Source organism: Anser anser (genome assembly GCF_964211835.1).
Source record: "Anser anser genome assembly, chromosome: 5".
Lineage (NCBI taxonomy): Eukaryota > Metazoa > Chordata > Aves > Anseriformes > Anatidae > Anser > Anser anser.
Genome location: NC_139725.1, coordinates 63,198,731 through 63,214,843, shown reverse-complemented (window position 1 = coordinate 63,214,843; position 16,113 = coordinate 63,198,731). Strand labels below are relative to the sequence as shown.

The 16,113-nt window shown below is 57.6% G+C and overlaps 1 protein-coding gene across 5 annotated transcripts in view; it reads left to right on the top strand.

Annotated features, from left to right (window-relative positions):
* Positions 1-2,718: 2,718 nt before the first annotated feature.
* SAMD4A (sterile alpha motif domain containing 4A) overlaps positions 2,719-16,113 on the top strand; it is an 83,565-nt gene continuing 70,170 nt past the window's right edge. For 2 of the 5 annotated variants that reach the window (XM_083837196.1, XM_083837194.1), the window contains exons 1-2: positions 2,750-2,967; positions 3,464-4,077. In XM_083837196.1, the coding sequence (XP_083693322.1) occupies positions 3,882-4,077 (196 nt within the window). In that variant the 5' untranslated portion in view covers positions 2,750-2,967; positions 3,464-3,881. Of the gene's footprint in view, positions 2,968-3,463; positions 4,078-16,113 lie in introns of those variants that run through there. The other 3 variants (XM_083837193.1, XM_083837192.1, XM_083837195.1) reach the window with 3 other exon arrangements.

The window sequence follows — 16,113 nt, the reverse complement described above, 5'->3', positions numbered from 1 at the left end:
CAGCGTCCTGGCTACGTCTGAAACCTGACCCAGCCTGGCAGCTCTTGCTCTCTCCGTTAAGGAATTTCCCCTTAAATCTCCGTCACAAGACACGTCTTCAGCTGGAACCAGGCTTCCAAAGAGAACTGCTTGAAAGATGCAGCTAGGGAAGGGATTTCCCCGGTGGCGTGTCCGGATGCGCATCTCCAAGCCTGCCTGGGAGCTGCTGGGGCCGGCAGCCGAGCAGCTCGGCTGAGCGGTGCCTCCGGAGGGACCAGCGCCTCGTTTCATCGGGACCATCTGCTCGCAACAGCCTCAGTCTGCCCCGAGTCCTCCAGCAAGCTGCTTTCGTTGCCGGCTGGAAATGGCGTGAAAAATCCCAGCGCTGTAGCTAAACACGGGCCGAGGACATGGGATACAGCCACCGGGGAGCTCTGTCGCCAGCGGGCGTTTACAGCACGTCCCAGGGCACAGCACGGCCCCGTGTGAGGCTCAGGAGCTGGGGCGGGGTGCTGCTGGTCTGGAAACGTAGACCCATGTCAGTTTGGGGGTCATTTTTTGCTTTTACTTTTTGTCTGTTCTTTATTTTGGCTTTGGTGGGATTTATCTGAACGGCTCGCACAGCTCCACGTCACATAACAAGGTGAGGCAACCGCTGACAGCTCGGTGGCCAGCTCCCATACTTTGTTCAGGAGTAAACGGAAGAGACAAACGGGGTTTAGTTATTGCGTCCTGCCTCCTGGGACGTTTTCACTAAGATTTAGTTGTAATGAGGTGGGAAACGTGGGCCTTTGCGTGCCGCGGATGTACTCCTCCTTCTTCAGACAAACTTGCCATCAGGTAGCTTCCACGGGGACGAACATCTGCTTCCCTGGAGCTCGTCAGCAGTCAGGATTCGCTAATTTCCTTCCACCACCTGCTCGGCTGATGCTACCACGCTACACACAACGGGGACGGCGGGCACGTGGCCGCACCGAGCTACCCCAACCAAAACCCCGCAGACCTGGCTCATCCCTGCCGCGGCGCGCGCTGCGGCGCCAGCCCTGGGGAGGAGATCTGCTTCTTGCTTGGAGCAGCTCAGGCATCGTTCCCCTTGCACCCGGCCCGCACCCGCCCCGCACCCTTCCTCTCGCCCCACGGCAGGGTGTTTTTTCCACGGCTCGCGGCAAGGTTTTGTAATTCCCATAGAAACCTCCAAACATCGCAGCGTGGGGGAACGGCACCGTGCTCCTGCAGCGGCTGCTTCCTCGGGACGCTTTGGGGTTTCGGTGGTGCCGTGAGCCCCGCAGAGGAGTGTGTTGGATGTCTCAGCCCCAAATATTCTTCCGATCACTGCTGTTACCGCAAAACGCAAAACCCCGGGGGGGCGGCACAGGAGGAGCAAGCTCGGCGGCCTTAAATTAGCAACGTGCCAGCATTCGCCAGCTCCTGGGGCGCGGGGATCCCGGTGCTGCTGAAACACCGGGGGCTTGGGGAGCCTCGCGCCTTGCCCCCGTGCAGGACGCGTGCCCGGACCTCGCAGACGGCTCAGCCTCGTGGCTCCGCACCTCCTGCCTGCACGCCGGGGCCGCGGGAGGGGAAAGGGCCCCGCGATGGCCCATTTATTAGGATGGAGCTGTAGGATGAGACAGATGGCTGCAGTTTGTTGGCAGGGAACCCCGCTCGTGTTTGTTTAATTAGTCACAAGACAGACTGAGCGGGCAAACCCTTACGCGGGGTGAGCCGGACCCTTTGTGCCTGACGTCCAGGAGCACCGCGCGGAGCAGGGATCCCCCCCGGCTGCCCTTCCCGCAGCACCCACCAGCACGCAGCCACTTTTGGGGAGCGGATTTGGGGTGAGGGGGCTTGCCAAGGCTTTGCCTCAATCCCTTCGCTTCTCGCTCCCCCTGCGACTTCTGACGCCGGAGTGCTGCGCCCCTAAAGCAACAGGGATGTGGGACGGCGGCAAGGTACCGGTGTCCCTTGTCCCCAGGCTGGGCACAGATCAAGGCTCTGACATCCTTTCCCCATGACCCCAAAGAGCCGCACTCTGCACCTTTACTGGTGCTTTGCGGGGCGCGATCCCAATTCTGCCCCACATCTGCCGGCTCCCTGCGGGCGCTTGTTTTCCTTTTTCCTCCTTCCTAGGTGTACCGGCACCACTCCTCCCATGAATGCCAAAGAGATGGAAGCTGCAGGGCAAAGCCACAGCCCCAAACCCACCCCCTGCCCCTACAACCCCCCCCCATCCACCCCCATCGCCTGCACGCAGCTGTGGGTTCACCCCGGGCGTGCAAAGCGGCCTTAAAAAGATATTAAAAATAAATATATGGAAAAAAAAAAAACCACACCCTTCGTTGCGGCACGAAGCAGGGCTCCATCTCCTCCGCCCCAAACCACCGAGACCCCCCAAAAATCCCCCAAACCCCCCCCCGAAGCCGCCGTTCCCCCCGCGCTCCGCTAGGTGGAGGCTTCCTCCAGGCTCCGCGGGCAACCCGCGGCCCTCGGCGCGTGGAGGCGGGGGGGGGGGGGGACGGGACACACAATCCGGCTGGGGGGGGGAAGGGGGGGGGCGACTTTGGGTTCATTTTCGATTTTTTTTAGCATGTTTTCATTTTGGGGGGGGGGGGACCGGGCCGCGCTCGGCTCCCCCGGGGGCGCTGCGGGGGATGGGGGGGGGGGGGGGGGGGGAATTGCGCGGGAAGGGGGCAGGGAAAAGGCGCGCCCCCCGCCCCGGCCACGCCCCCTCGCTCTATGACGTCACCGGTATGCAAATGAGCGGCATGTGGGGAGCGGGGGCCCGGCGCGCCGCCGGCCTCAGTCTCGCGCCGCGGAGCCGCCGCCGCTCGCGCCCCGCGCCCCCCTCCCCCCCCCGGCCTTCCTCCTCCTCCTCCTCCTCCTCCTCCTCCTCCTCCTCCTCCTCCTCCTCCCCCCCCCCTCCCCCCGCCATGGCTCGGCCCCCCCCGCGCCGCCGCCCCCCCCCCCGGCCCCGGCCCCGCGCTGAGTGAGGTGAGTGCTTCGGGGGGATCGGGGGAGGGGGGGAAGGGGGGCAACTTTTTTATTAAAAATATATGATTTTTAGTAATTTGGGGGTTTTGGGGGGGGGGGGGGCGATGTGCTTTGGTGCAATCGCCCACCCCCTAACAGCAAAGGGGGGTGATTATGGTGTGTCCCCCCCCCCCGCCGTGGGGGTGCGTGGGGAGGGGGTGCTTGGGTGTCCTGGGGGGGGGGGGGGGGGGGGGGGGGGCACAAAATGGGGGGGGGGGCACAAAATGGAGGGGTCCTGGGGGGGGTCCGGGGGGGGCACAAAATGGGGGGGTCCTGTTGGGGAGGCACAAAATGGGATTGTCCTGGGGGGGGGGGGGGCACAAAGCAGGGCCGGAGCTGGAGGAGCGGGAGGCTGCGGTGCCTGGGCTGCTGCGGGCCTTCCTCCTCCTCCTCCTCCTGCTCCTCCTCCTCTTCCTCCTCTTCCCCCCCCCCTGCTGACCCCCCCTCTCTCTTCCAGGTGCGAAGCCCCCCCGCCGAAGCGCCAGCCCCGCTCCCGTGCCTTGCCCACCCTCGCCGCCCAGCCAAGGGCCACCTCCGCTCACGCAGCCTCCGCCGGCCTTCTCCTTTTTCCGTTTCTCCCCCGTTTTTGACCATTTTCACACCCCCCCCCCCCCCCCCCAACCTCCACCGCCTCCACGTCGCCTCGGGGGACCCCACCGCTGCTCCCGAGCCAGAAGAAGGGGACCCAGACCCCGCGCCGAGCCCCGCAGCCCCCCGCCACCAACCCACCCTCGCGCCGCAGCCGAGATTATTTTTTTTTTTTCCTCCCCTCCGGTCCCCCCCCGCAGGCGCCACGAGACGGAGGCGAGAGCTGGAGGGCGGGGGGGGCAGAGGCTCTCCCCTTTATTTATTCTCTCCCCCCGGCCCCTCTCACCATGATGTTTCGCGACCAGGTCGGCGTGCTGGCCGGCTGGTTCAAGGGCTGGAACGAGTGCGAGCAGACTGTTGCGCTGCTCTCGCTGCTCAAGCGCGTGAGCCGGACCCAAGCCCGCTTCCTGCAGCTCTGCCTCGAGCACTCCCTGGCAGACTGCACCGAGCTGCACATCCTCGAAGGGGAGGCCAACAACCCCGGTGAGTCCTCGCTGCAAAAAAATCCCCCCCCCACTTTTTATTCCTTTTATTCTTATTTTTCCCCTTGCCGACGCTGCCTCGGTCTCCGGTCGGTGCTGTAATGCTGGCTTAAAAAAAAAAAAAAAAGGTTTTGGAGCCAGGTCTCCCCACCATGACTGCACCGAGAGCTTTTTCCTCTTACGTTTTAATATTCAAACCCATGACGGCTCCTTTCGGTTGGGTTCCGCGCAGCGAACTACTCGGGTCTGTTGCGTGGTGTAACTACGGTAGCATGAATGATTGGTGGCTTTGCTTTTTCTCCGTTTTCTTTTTTTTTTTTTTTTTCCTTTTCCTCCCCCCCTTCCTCCTTCCATGCAGTTTCCTGTGCAATAACTAAGTCAGGTCACGTAGAGTCTGGATTTTCTAGGCTTCTTTTGGCCAACGTGGCTTGCTCGGCTCCCTGCAACACGGAGCAGCAGCCCGTCACTACCTCAGACGAACTGTTATTTTCGCAAGCTCTGGCCGGGCCGGGTTCTCCTAAATTTTAATTTCTTTTCTTTTATTTGTTGAAATGCGGCAATTTCGATTTCATCACTCAGATCCTGTTTGGACGCATTTTTTCCTGCGGCTCTGAATACCCCCTTGTGTTTGAGAAAATCCGAGGAGACTGCTGGCCGTTGCACAGAAATGTGCGTGGTTACAGAAGCGCCTTTTGGCCGCTACAAGTCGCGCACGTAAACGGGGCTGGAGCAGGGTGAAAAATCCCCTAAATTCTGCGGGTTGCTGTTGTGTTTTGGGGCGCGGGTATCCCGGGCCATCCGTGCGCCTTGGCAGCATCTGCGCCGAGATGCGAGTTGAGCAGAGTTTGTTAAACGTGGAGCGCGAGGAGGGGTGGCGAAACCTGCCTGGAAGTTGCGTGGCTTTTTCCCCCAACACCTCAAAAAAAGAAAAGGGGGGAAAAAAGGAAGAAAAAAAAAAAAAAAGCATTGCTGCAAAGCATCCCCGGTGGTCAAAACCCCTTGTGGGGCCGGCAGCCCCCATGCCGCTGCGTGCAGGGAGAAGCATGAGCAGCCGGCGGGGCGTTTTGGGGCTTTTTTAGGGCTTTTTTTGGGGCGGTGGGAGCTCGGGGTTGGCGCTGGCCCCGCTGCGTTTGATGACGAGGTCCCCGGAGGGGAGCTGGGAGCAGGAAACCACCCCGGGGCGCGGAGGGAGAGGAGCTGGAATTGGCCGCGTTGCCTTATATAGCTCTGGGGAATGAGGCAGGAATGCCGCGGGGCGCGTTGCGGGCAGTGCTGGTTTTCATAAACAGCCCAAGGGCCGGACCTCGGCCACTCGGCTGGGGACGGAGCAGCCGAGCTCCTCCGGCAGAGCCGTGCGGCGCCACCGCCGCCCTGCTGCTGCGTGCCGGGGCCGGAGCCCTCCCTGCGCCTTCCTTCTTCGTCTGCGTCGTGGTTTTTGGTTCTGTTTCGGATGGAGCCACGTCCCCTAGGTTCCCGGGGGGATGGTTTGCAGAGATCCCAAGTCTTGCTGTTGATCCTCTTGTCGGGGCTTTGCCTTTGGGAGCGGGAGCTGGGTACCCGTGAGCATCCCGCTGCTTTCCGAGCAGGGTAACCCCGTGGTGGCGGAGGGCCGGGGACCCCAGCTTTTGGGCCCCACTCTTAGCACTGCCTTCTTCATAAATCCACCCGTGTGCTGTTGGATTATTTCTTTTTGAATAGCCCTTATTCACCGCCCATTTGCGGTCTGGCGTTTGCCACTTGGCTGGCAGTGGGACCGCACCAAGCGCTGTCCTCACCTCGCCTTGTGTCACTCGCTGCTCCTGAGCCCCCCGTGCCTGCATGGGCTCCGTCCCCGCCGGGCTGGGGGCTGCGATGGCTCCCGCCGAGTTGTCCTGGGTGTTGGGGACACGGTAGCGTGCCATGAGATGGGTGCAGGAGCTCATCTCCCACGGGTGCTTTGGTAAGGGGCATCACCGTGAGCCCAGAGATGCCGCTCGGAGCGCGCCGTGCGGATCTGATGTAGCAGAGCAAGCGCCCGAATTGGCTTCAAAAGTGGGTTCGGCGCGAGAAGGGAGTTGGTTTGTGCCACTGGAGAGGTACTGCTGCACGTCTGCCTTCAAGGAGAGGCATCTTGCAGGATCCCCAAGCGTCCCCGAGATGTGGCAGCACGGTGCGCGGCCACCTGAAACCCTGGTGCATTAAAATTTAGTAAAAGGGAAGTGAGGAACGAATGCAGGAAGGGAAACGTGCAGCTTGTGGCCAGGAGGAGCCTCGCTGAGGTTTCATGGTTCACCTGGCGCACGACGCGGGTTGCTGTTAATTCGGTTTGAGTGCGAACGCCTTCCTGCTGTGCAGGGGTATGGAAACCATATTATCGATGCGCAGAAATAGGAGCCGCAGGTATTCTATAGCGCTGGTTAAAAGTCTGCTATAACTTCCTTCCTTCCTCCCTTCCAGCCCGGCTGCTGTCGGACGCCGCCACCTCCTCGGCGGCGCAGGGCACAGCCTGGTTAGGGCACGGGGGCTGCTCTTGCCCCCAAAAAACCACCTGTGGGGTTTGGGCATCGAGCACGGGACGTGCTCCTGCTGTGATAACGAAGGGTAGGACCAGGGGCTGCTCAGGGCTGGTCCCACGTGCAGCCAGCCCCACTGGTGGCAGTGCTGGAGCTGCTGTGGCCTCTCGGCTCCTGCAATTCCTGCTGGAGATGCCCCAAAGCTCCCCAAAACATCCAAATTCCCGTCTGCATCCTCTGCAGCGGGGTGACAGCTTCACGCCCTCGGTCGGAAGGGCGCTGAGCTTTCTTTTCACCGGCCGCTGGCTCCTCTGCACACTAAGGCCGCAATCTTTATTTCCTTTCAGCAGGCTGTCGAGTGCCACGGTGAGAGCACCAAAATGACCCAGATTCCTCGTCCCGGCAAGGGCTGGCCGGAGGAAGAGGCAGGGGTAATGTCTTTAATTAGACCAAGTGATGCAGCTGGAAAAAATGGCCAAGCGGGAAGGTGCAGAAGCTCAAAGGAGGGCTTGTGTGGTTTATTTTTTTTCCAGCTGTACCAGCTGGTCTAATAAAAGGCATTACATGTTCCTGCAGACCTCGTGTACCTTTAGGTGGCTGCGGCTCCAGCCCTGCGGCCGCTGCTGCTGCCCCGGCTGCGGGCGCCCATCGGAGGCAAACACCGCGGTTCCTCCGCAGCGGCCCCCGCCCGTGGAAAGCCACCCCAGTGCCCAGCTTTTGGGGTTTTTTTTTGGCTTTCCTGCGATGCTGAGGTCCGGTTTGAGTGCTCTTGGGACAGGCTGGGCGGGAGCACTGCGTTGGGGATCGTTGGATGGGGTGGGAGGTGACATCTCCTGCTCCCCCCGCACGCTTGTGTCTGTGCAGGGAGGTTGTCCTTACGGATCGTGGCCTGCACTTGCAGTATTCTTTGCAATTATTTGGGTTTTGATTCTTTACCAGAAGAACCAAAACCAGTGGTCACCTGGCTGATGGTGGGTGAGCATCATGGTGCAGGCTGGAGCCCTCTTTGCTCTTCCCTTCTGCTTTTCTGCTCTCGAGTTGATGGGACCTAGAGGAGGCACTCCTGGACTCGTGCTTAACCCTTCTGCGTTTTAATCTCTTGGCTTAAAATGCCTGCCCTGGGCTGCTTGGTGCCACCCCTCATAGTCAGAATGAGGTGCAGGGAAGTGTTTTGGGCATCGTGGCAGAGCAGAGTCGGAGAATCCTGTCTGATCTCTACCCAAAAGCAGCCTCCTGCGCACGTACCTTGTGCTCGTGCTTGGAGAAGCCGTCGGGACTTGGTTCTCCCCCGAGAGGTGGGCGCAGGAGGGCGAGGAGAAGCCGTGCCGGGCATCTCCTGAGGCCTTCTGGCAGCCTTGGGTCCGTCAAGATGCGGGTGGATGGGAGATGGCTTTACATGGGGAGCTGAATAAGGACAAACTGTACAGCCGTAAGTTCAAATAATCGAATTTGCAAATGCATTTATCCTCAAATGGGATTACGTGGGGGAGCGGGGAAGCCTCTCGGCCGGCGCAGCCCAGTGCCAGTGGGTGACGGTTTTCGTGGTCTTTGCCGTGTGAATGATGCTGTGCGCTGCTCTGGCCGCTCACATTGTCCATGTTTGTGCTCGGGCCACTTGTTTGTAAAATGGTCGGTGCCCCAGTCAGCCACGTAAGACCCTTCGGGACCAAACCACTGTCACGACGTACCCGTTTGGTGGAGCGCTCAGCTCCGAGACCCCAATCTCCGTGGGTGGAAAGCGAAGGTGCTGAGCTAGCAGGCGGTGACGGGATCATTGGCCTCTTTCTGTTCCAGGGTGCAACTGACCTGTCGCTGCTGCAGGAGGAGGAATTGGCTTTCCACCAGCTAGGTTATTTCTAATTTTTTTTTCCTTGCAAAGTTCTGTGCAGCGCTCCCTGAAGCAGCTGGTGATGGTTTCTGGGGACCAAGCGGATCGCGGCGTGAGTCCCCAGCTTCCTGCAGTTCCTCAGGCCCTGGCCTTTCTTCTTGTAATCTCCCTTTGAAAAAAAAAAAAATACCACCATTATTAATTTAATTTGTAGCCCATGGACGCAATTTTTTCCAGGCTGGGAGTTATGTTTGCAATCAGTGTGACTCACTGAAATAGTAATTAGTGTGAACACTTGCTTTATTTTAAGATACATTCGTCAGTGCCTCAGCTCTCCGGCTTCGTGCTCGGGTCTAATGTTACGGCAGATAACCGTGCAGGAAAGGGCACCCCTCGCGCCGCCGGCGCCCCGAGCTGCAGGGCTCGGAGCCGGGAGCTCCACGGGGCTCGGCACCACCGGGGTGCAGAAGCTGTGGGATTGCAGCGGCCACCGGGCAATATTTTGGGGTTCCCCACCCGGCCACCCCACTTCTTGCACAAGTGCAGGAGCCCACGGCTGAGCACGGCGATGTGTGAAGCCCTCGGTGCCCGAAGAAGCACGGGAGCGGGGCTCGGCACCGCGGGCTGCAGCTGGGACGAAGCCTTGCATGAATCATGTGTGCATGCGTGTGCCGCTGAGTGTGCATCGCCCCTTGTATTTTCTCGTTCTATTTTCAGTGAATAAACAAGAGCATTGCTTTGCTGTTAACTCTCGCTTTCCCGAGAGCTGCTGAAGGGCCCTGAGAGATGCTAGAACGCGGGCCCCGATGCAGGGGACACACGGCTTGCACACCCCTCGTCTCCTAAGGGCGATGCGCTTCTCTTTGCAGCGCTCTGGCCCCGAGGAGGAGACCCAGAGGCTTGCAGAGGTCACTGCTGAGCCTGAGTTTGGTAATGGCGAGCGGCCAAGCCGGTGGCTTTCCATCTTGGCCCCAGCAGTTACAGATAAAGCTCGGGTTGGAGTGAGCAGGCCTGCTCCCGGCTTTCCACCCGTGCGCTGCTTCCTCTTCCGCAGCAGATGGGTGAAGCGGAGGGGCAGGATTTCATCGAACCAGGGTCAGGTCGTTTCCCTTTTGGAGAAGGCAATGAATGACAGCTTGGTGGGTTTTTTTGTTTGTTTGTTTGGTTGGTTTTTTTTGGAAGGGGCTATATGGACAGGGTGGATTGCTTTGCTGGTCCAAGGGGCTCACGAGCTCGGGGTCTTGTCCCCAGGCAGAAGGCTTGGGATGGTGCTGCTCAGCGGGAGACAGCCCTGCGGTCCTGCCTGCTCCATTTTGGGGTGATAAACAGGAAAAGAGCCCTCTCTGGAGACAGAAAGCTGGTTGTCACAGAATCACAGAACCACAGGGTTGTAGGGGTTGGAAGGGACCTCAAGAGACCATCGGGTCCAACCCCGCTGCCAAAGCAGGCTCCCTAGAGCAGGCTGCCCAGGTAGGCGTCCAGATGGGCCTTGAATATCTCCAGAGGAGACCCCACAACTTCCCTGGGCAGCCTGTCCCAGTGCTCCGTCACCCTCACCGGGAAGAAGTTCTTTCGCATGTTGGTGCGGAACTTCCTGTGCGCCACTTTGTGGCCATTGCCCCTTGTCCCGTCCCCACGAACCACTGAAAAGAGGTTGGCCAAATCCTTCTGTCTTCCACACTTAAGATATTTGTAAACATTAGTAAGTTCCCCTCTCAGTCTTCTCTTCTCAAGGCTGAACAGCCCCGTGTCTCTCAGCCTTTCCTCGCAGGGGAGATGCTCCAGGCCCCGTACCATCTCTGTGGCCCTCCGCTGGACTCTTTCCAGGAGATCCCTGTCTTTTTTGTGCCCCTGTACCTGGCAGGAGCTAGCTGCCTGCCACAGGTGTGCGGGTATTTCTTACCCTTCCCATGCAAGAGGCGAACGAGCAGCTGTAAGCGAAGGGTTTATCAGCGCGGGTTTGTGTCAGCTGCCTGCCTCCCAGCCCTGTCCGCATGTGGCGACCCCATTGCGTGCCAGGGGTGTATCGAAGATTTTGTAGCATTGTGGTTTTTGTTTCTTTTAACCATCTTGCAAGCACGCAGCACTTCGTTTGGGTCTTCCCAGGCTCATGGCTCCCGTGTGGTGCGAGTGAAGGCTCCGCTCACCTGCGGGCCCTCAGGCCTCTGCGATCTGCCAGCGGAGCCCTGGGCGACGGCCACGGGTCTGCTATTATTTATTCTGCTGCCCTTTGCGGCCCTTTCTGGGCGTACGCGGTGCTGGAGCATGGTGCGGCTTGAGTCTGTCTTGTGTTACATACAAATAAAAATCCGCAAGGCAGAAAAAAAAACCTTGCACGTTAACGTGCTTGAACGAACTCACGGACATTTTATGTCTGAGCGAGGGACTTGCTGTTGCCGGGATGGTTCGGGTGCGTGGCACCCGAGGCCGAGCCAGCCTCTGCCGCCGTCCCTGCGAGCCTTGCCTGACATTTGCAGGAGCTGGACGCGGCCCAGCGCCTCGAGCTGGCACGCCTGGAGATGTTACTTTACGTAGAGCAATGTTCATGTTGCAAGCGTTCGGCAGCTCCGCTCCGCTCTTTGCTCTCGAGCGAGAGGCAGCCCTGGAGGGGAAGCACGGGGCGCTGCAAAGCTCTTCTGTGCCTGATCCCCACCAGTAATTGCTTCCAGATTGCTTTTGCTTTCCTTTTTTTTTTTTTTTTTGGATGAAACTTATTTCAGACAAACCACAAACCTGCCTGGCTTTTAACCTGTTAGTTCTCCTGCTCCTCGCCTGTGTTGCTGCCGGATGGGACAGGGGCCAGAGTTACGTTTGGTGACTTTATTATTGTAAGAAGTCTTTGACCAGGTTTAGCATGGTGAAACACTCTAAAATTCCCTTTCCATGCTACTACATTTTTTTTTTCTTATTCCTGTGGTTGCAAAGAGAAAACCGGGACCATCGTGGATCAGTTGTCCTCACCCTGTTTTTTGTTGTCCCTGCTCTTTTGTCCCTCTTGTGCAGCACTAACGGGGGGGGCGATGTAGAAGACGAAAAATCATGACTTTGGTTGTTGTGGGGAAACTTGGCTAGTCGCGCTCGTGCAAGCAGAACATAGTGTTTCTGCAGCAGCTGGACTCTACATTCGTGCGTTTCCCCGGGTTATGTAGGTTTTTTTTCTGTTGGGATATTCCTCTTGCTTCTCTTGCAGTCAGTGTGTTGTGGTTTTTTTTTTCCTCCCTCTTTTTGCCTGTTCCCCTGTGAGCTCCGATCACCCGTGGGGTCAGCTCGTGTTTTTTTTTTTTAAATCTTGCAGTTCAAAAGAGGTGGGTTATTTTTAAAAGGAAAAAAAAAAAAGAAAAAAGTCCCCAGGCTGTTTCCCTCCAGATAGTGTGAGCGTGGATGCAGTGCTGGGTTATAACTACCTGAGTGACCTTTTAAGATAAGAATTGTTATTGACCGCTGGTATTATGTTAAACTGATAAGAATTCTTTTTAAAAGAAGGGGAAAAAAAGAAAAAAGAAAGAAAACACCCTTCAGTAACCATAACAACAGACTCGGAGACAGAGGCGGGCGCTGGCGTCTCGAGGGTGTCTCCGTCAGGATCCCAGGGAGCTGGAAAACCTCCCCGGAGCTCCGGGTCGGTGCCGCCAGCGATACCCTCAGCTTGGGGGGCTGCTTCCAGCGGTGCCGGCCCCCAAATTTTTCCCCGTCTGCAGCAAATTGGGGCCAGATTGGTGCTGGGCTCGGCCCCGTGCTGGTGAGTGCGGTGGGCACGAGGGGAGGATGCTGCGGGGAGCTGGGGGGGGTGCTTTGGAGGATGCTGTTTGGGGCCCTCCCTGCAGGTGTGAGGATGGAGCCCCCATGCTTGGGGCTGCTCCGAGGGTGCTGGGAGCCGGATGGGAGCGTGCACAGACCTGAAGCCTTCCCTTGCACCCTGCTTTGTGCGTTTGCACGTGCCCATCCTGGGGGTGCTGGCAATTTTAAGGGGGATTCACGTGTTTGCCAGCAAACGTGGTTACGTTCTGTTGTCGCCGGTGGCTGCTGTGGTGGTTGGAGCAGCAGAAAACCATCTGGGAGCCATTGTTTTTTCCTGCCACCTGCTTTTCTGCCTTCCCCCATCCCCTTGCTCTTACATTGCCCATGTGTAGGTGGTGTCTGTGTGTCGTGAAGGTGTCTGTCCATCCTCGTGGCGCCCAGCTGAGGTCGAGCCAGAAGGTGAACAGGCAACCAGCAGCGAAGGGCAGAGACCCCGGAGATCTGGAAGGAGAGGGCATAGGCCCGGTATGGCAGAAAATACCCAGAATGTTTTAGAACGAGGTCTTAAAAAATATATATAAACCCACTTTGAATACGTATCAGCCAAAGAGGCAAAGGTATGCAGCTCAGCGTGCTCGGGAAATCAATTACTTAAGTCCGGTTGGTTAAAAGAGTCGTCACAGCAGCATGGGTTCGTTTAACGATAGCTCTTAGCGTGGCGTAAAGGTGTCGTCTTGGGCTGCACTCGCCAACCTTTCATCGCATTATTCCGAAGCAGCCAGTTGGAGGCTGAACGCTTTTTGTAGCCGATGTCAAATCTCGGTCAGCCGGAGAGCCTTTATAAATAAAGGTGTCTGCTGTATTCAGGCGTACGTGGATAATAGCTGCTGTAATTCAGCTGTCCGCCTCAGCCAGCCGGCTTTTATAAATGACTGATCAGAGATTCCACCGAGAAGGGGTGTTTAAAGAGGTGGAGCTGCTAAAAGTGGTCTCCATGCTAAGGAGCGAGCGAGCCTCCCCAGCCGGGACAGGTGGCCGGCACTGCCGTCCTGCCGCTGCACCCAGGGTTTGTGGTTCAGGCAAAGCAAATGCTGCATTAATAAAACTTCCGTGCTGCAGTTTAAATGCAAGAGGCTGCATCGTTTTGTTTTTTGCAAGCTGCGCTTGAATCTTTGTTTTATTCCTTTTTTTTTAAAAAAAAAAAAAAAAAACGGGAGCGGGTGAACGCTCGGAGATCTCCCTGGACGAGCCGCAGCAGCTGGAGGATACTGGTTTCTCTATGGAGCGGAGGAATTTCATCAGAGCAGCTATTGTTCGGCTGTGTTCTCAGCATTTTGGCAACTGTTCTTTAGATTAACCCTACAGAAAGGCGAGGGTGCTCTTTGCCGGGTCTGAAATAATTGCAAAAATGTGGGCAGATGCTTTTGCATTGTTAGAAGTCGATACTGGCGGCTAGCGGGCAAGCATCGTGTGGAATTAGAGAACGAAGGAGCCGAGTTCTTTAAATCCCTCCTAAAGCCCAGCTGGATGTTCGCACCGACGCTCAGTTGTTTTCTGGGGTGTTAAAATAGAAACAGCCCGTTTCTGCCCCCCTACCTCGAGCAGTCAGTGCTCTGCGGTGCGGATGCCTGCGGCACGGCGCTGCCGGGGCCTCGGTGCCTCCTGATGTCCAAGGACCTGGGCGATCCAGCTCCCTGCTGCTATCGCGCCGTCATTTTGGTGGATTCGCTCCCACCTCAGCGGATTCTCTCCTCTCAGCCACTCTGCATTTATAGGAGCACGGGGCTGTTCTGCGCCCACCCTGGTACGAAGGTGGGTGCAAAGCCAGCCGGGTTTCCCGCTACACGTCCCCGTTTCTCTGCCGTGGCACTGGGCTGGCACCCGGTCACTGTGCCACGTTGTGGGATGGACAGGGAGAGGGAGCAGGTCCTGGAGAGAGCTGGTTTTGGAAGCGGGAGGGATGCGGTCTGGTGCCCGAGCACAGCCCCGCTGGAGTCGGCGATGCTCTCGCTGGGCGCAGTCCCGGTGGGGTCCGGCTCATCCCAGATAAAAAGGTCGAGGTAACTTCTTCACGTGTTGTGCAGTTATTCTGGATATGTCCTGCTGAGTTTGCCTCCCTGGCACTGTTGGGAGACTGGGAACAACCTCGCGGATTCTGTTAGGACCGCTGAATTTGTCGGTGCTCGACTGGGCTGGGACAAAACTCTTGGTGATGCTGAGTCTCCTTTTCCACCAAGGCAAAGCACAGAATATCCCAAGTGGGAAGGGACCCCCGAGGACCATCGAGTCCAACTCCTGGCTCCACACAGAACCACCCAAACCCTACGTCTGAGAGCGGTGTCCAAATGTTTTTCGATCTCCAGCAGGCTCGGTGCTGTGCGCACTGCCCTGGGAGCCTGTCCCAGTGCCTGGCCACCCTCTGGGTGAAAAACTTTCCCTAAATCCAATGTGCTCGAGTTAATAAGTAACTCTGCTGGCAAAAGGCTCTGGGCTCCTTGCCCCACGCCTGTGCAGCATGGCAAGGGCTCCCTCCTGGCCTGGGCACGCTGCTCGTGGGCTGTTCGTGCTCGACGCACGCGAGGAGGACGTGCAGGAGTTTGGCCCCAGCTGGATCTGTGCTGCCACCCACACCGGCTGGCATCGCCGCGGGGCACCTCAGGAGTTAAAAACCTGTGGTTTGCCTCGCCGCTGCTTCCCCTGCCTGCACCCTCAGCCCCTGGCTTCGTGCTCTGCAGAACCTCACCGAGGGGGGGTTTTTAATCCGACGTGCGGATTTTGGTTCAGTTTACACAGACGCCGTTACTCCGATTCGCTTTATGACACCCGAAGAGATTACAAACGCGTCTGGCGGGGAGGATTACAAACCGGTGATCTGGCTGCTAGGAGCAGGCAGCGTTGTAGGATTTCCTTTCTAGGTGTGCGGAGCCCTGTAATGTAAGCAGCTCTGATCCTTTGTTGTTGCCGTGTTCGCAGGGAGAGCTCGTTAAAGCTAGCACGATTGTTCAAGCAAATGAGAAATGAATGAATTTAAAATATGACTAAATGCTGCCACGTTAAAGCAGCAGTCGTGATTTGTTAAGAGCCTAATTTTTTTTCCTTTTTTTTTTTTTTTGCGTGTGAACCTGGAGTAATAGGGCTGCTTTACCTTTTAAAGGATTTAACAAGTCGCTCTCGTTTTCTTTTAATGTTGCTGTGCCTCAAAATAATGCAGGGTCAGACCGAGCGTAACTAATTCCAGCTTGAAAGCAGAGGGCAGCCTGCTTCTCAATAGGCTTGCAATTAGGGAAACAATCCTGTCTCAGGGAAGGCCGTTGCAGGAAACGAGGCTGTTGGGATCTCTGTAAATAAAAATACATGCCTGGGGATTTTTTCTTTCCTTTTTTTTTTTTTTTGTGGGAGAGCAGGAGGAGGAACCCTGCAAAAGCCCAGGTTACGCTTCGTTTTGCTCACTTTCTTGTGTTTTTCACCCAGGAGGACTGGCAGCGGGGTCCCAAGAGCTTCTCCCGGTGGCTGGGCTTTTGGGGCGCGTTGCCTCGCTTTTTTGGGGCAAAATCTTGGTGCTGCATCATTAAAACTTGCTGTAGGAACTTCATAATCTTGCTCCCCAAAAACAAGCCGCCTGGCTATTTGTGCATTTGTTGCGCTGCCCATTCCGGCTGTGCTGTCCCCTGGCATTTCAGGTGCTGCCCAGGCTCAGCTCTGCCTCGCCCCTTGAATTTTTTTGCTTCACCCCTGCTGTGCCGCCGGCTTCGAGCACCCCTTGGGGTGGGGATCCCAGCCTGAGCTCGGTGCCTGCGCACTTTGCTTGGCAGCAAGGCCATGCGCTGCTGCTCCCGAGGGAGACGAAGGCAGCCCCAGCTTTTGCTCGCCGTTGGCACTAATTTGGGTGGCGAGAAAGTGCCCTGGGGTTTGCTTTTAGGAATCGAGCGCGTCCTTACCGACGGCACCGGTTTTAGTCCCCAATAACTCAATAAGCTGA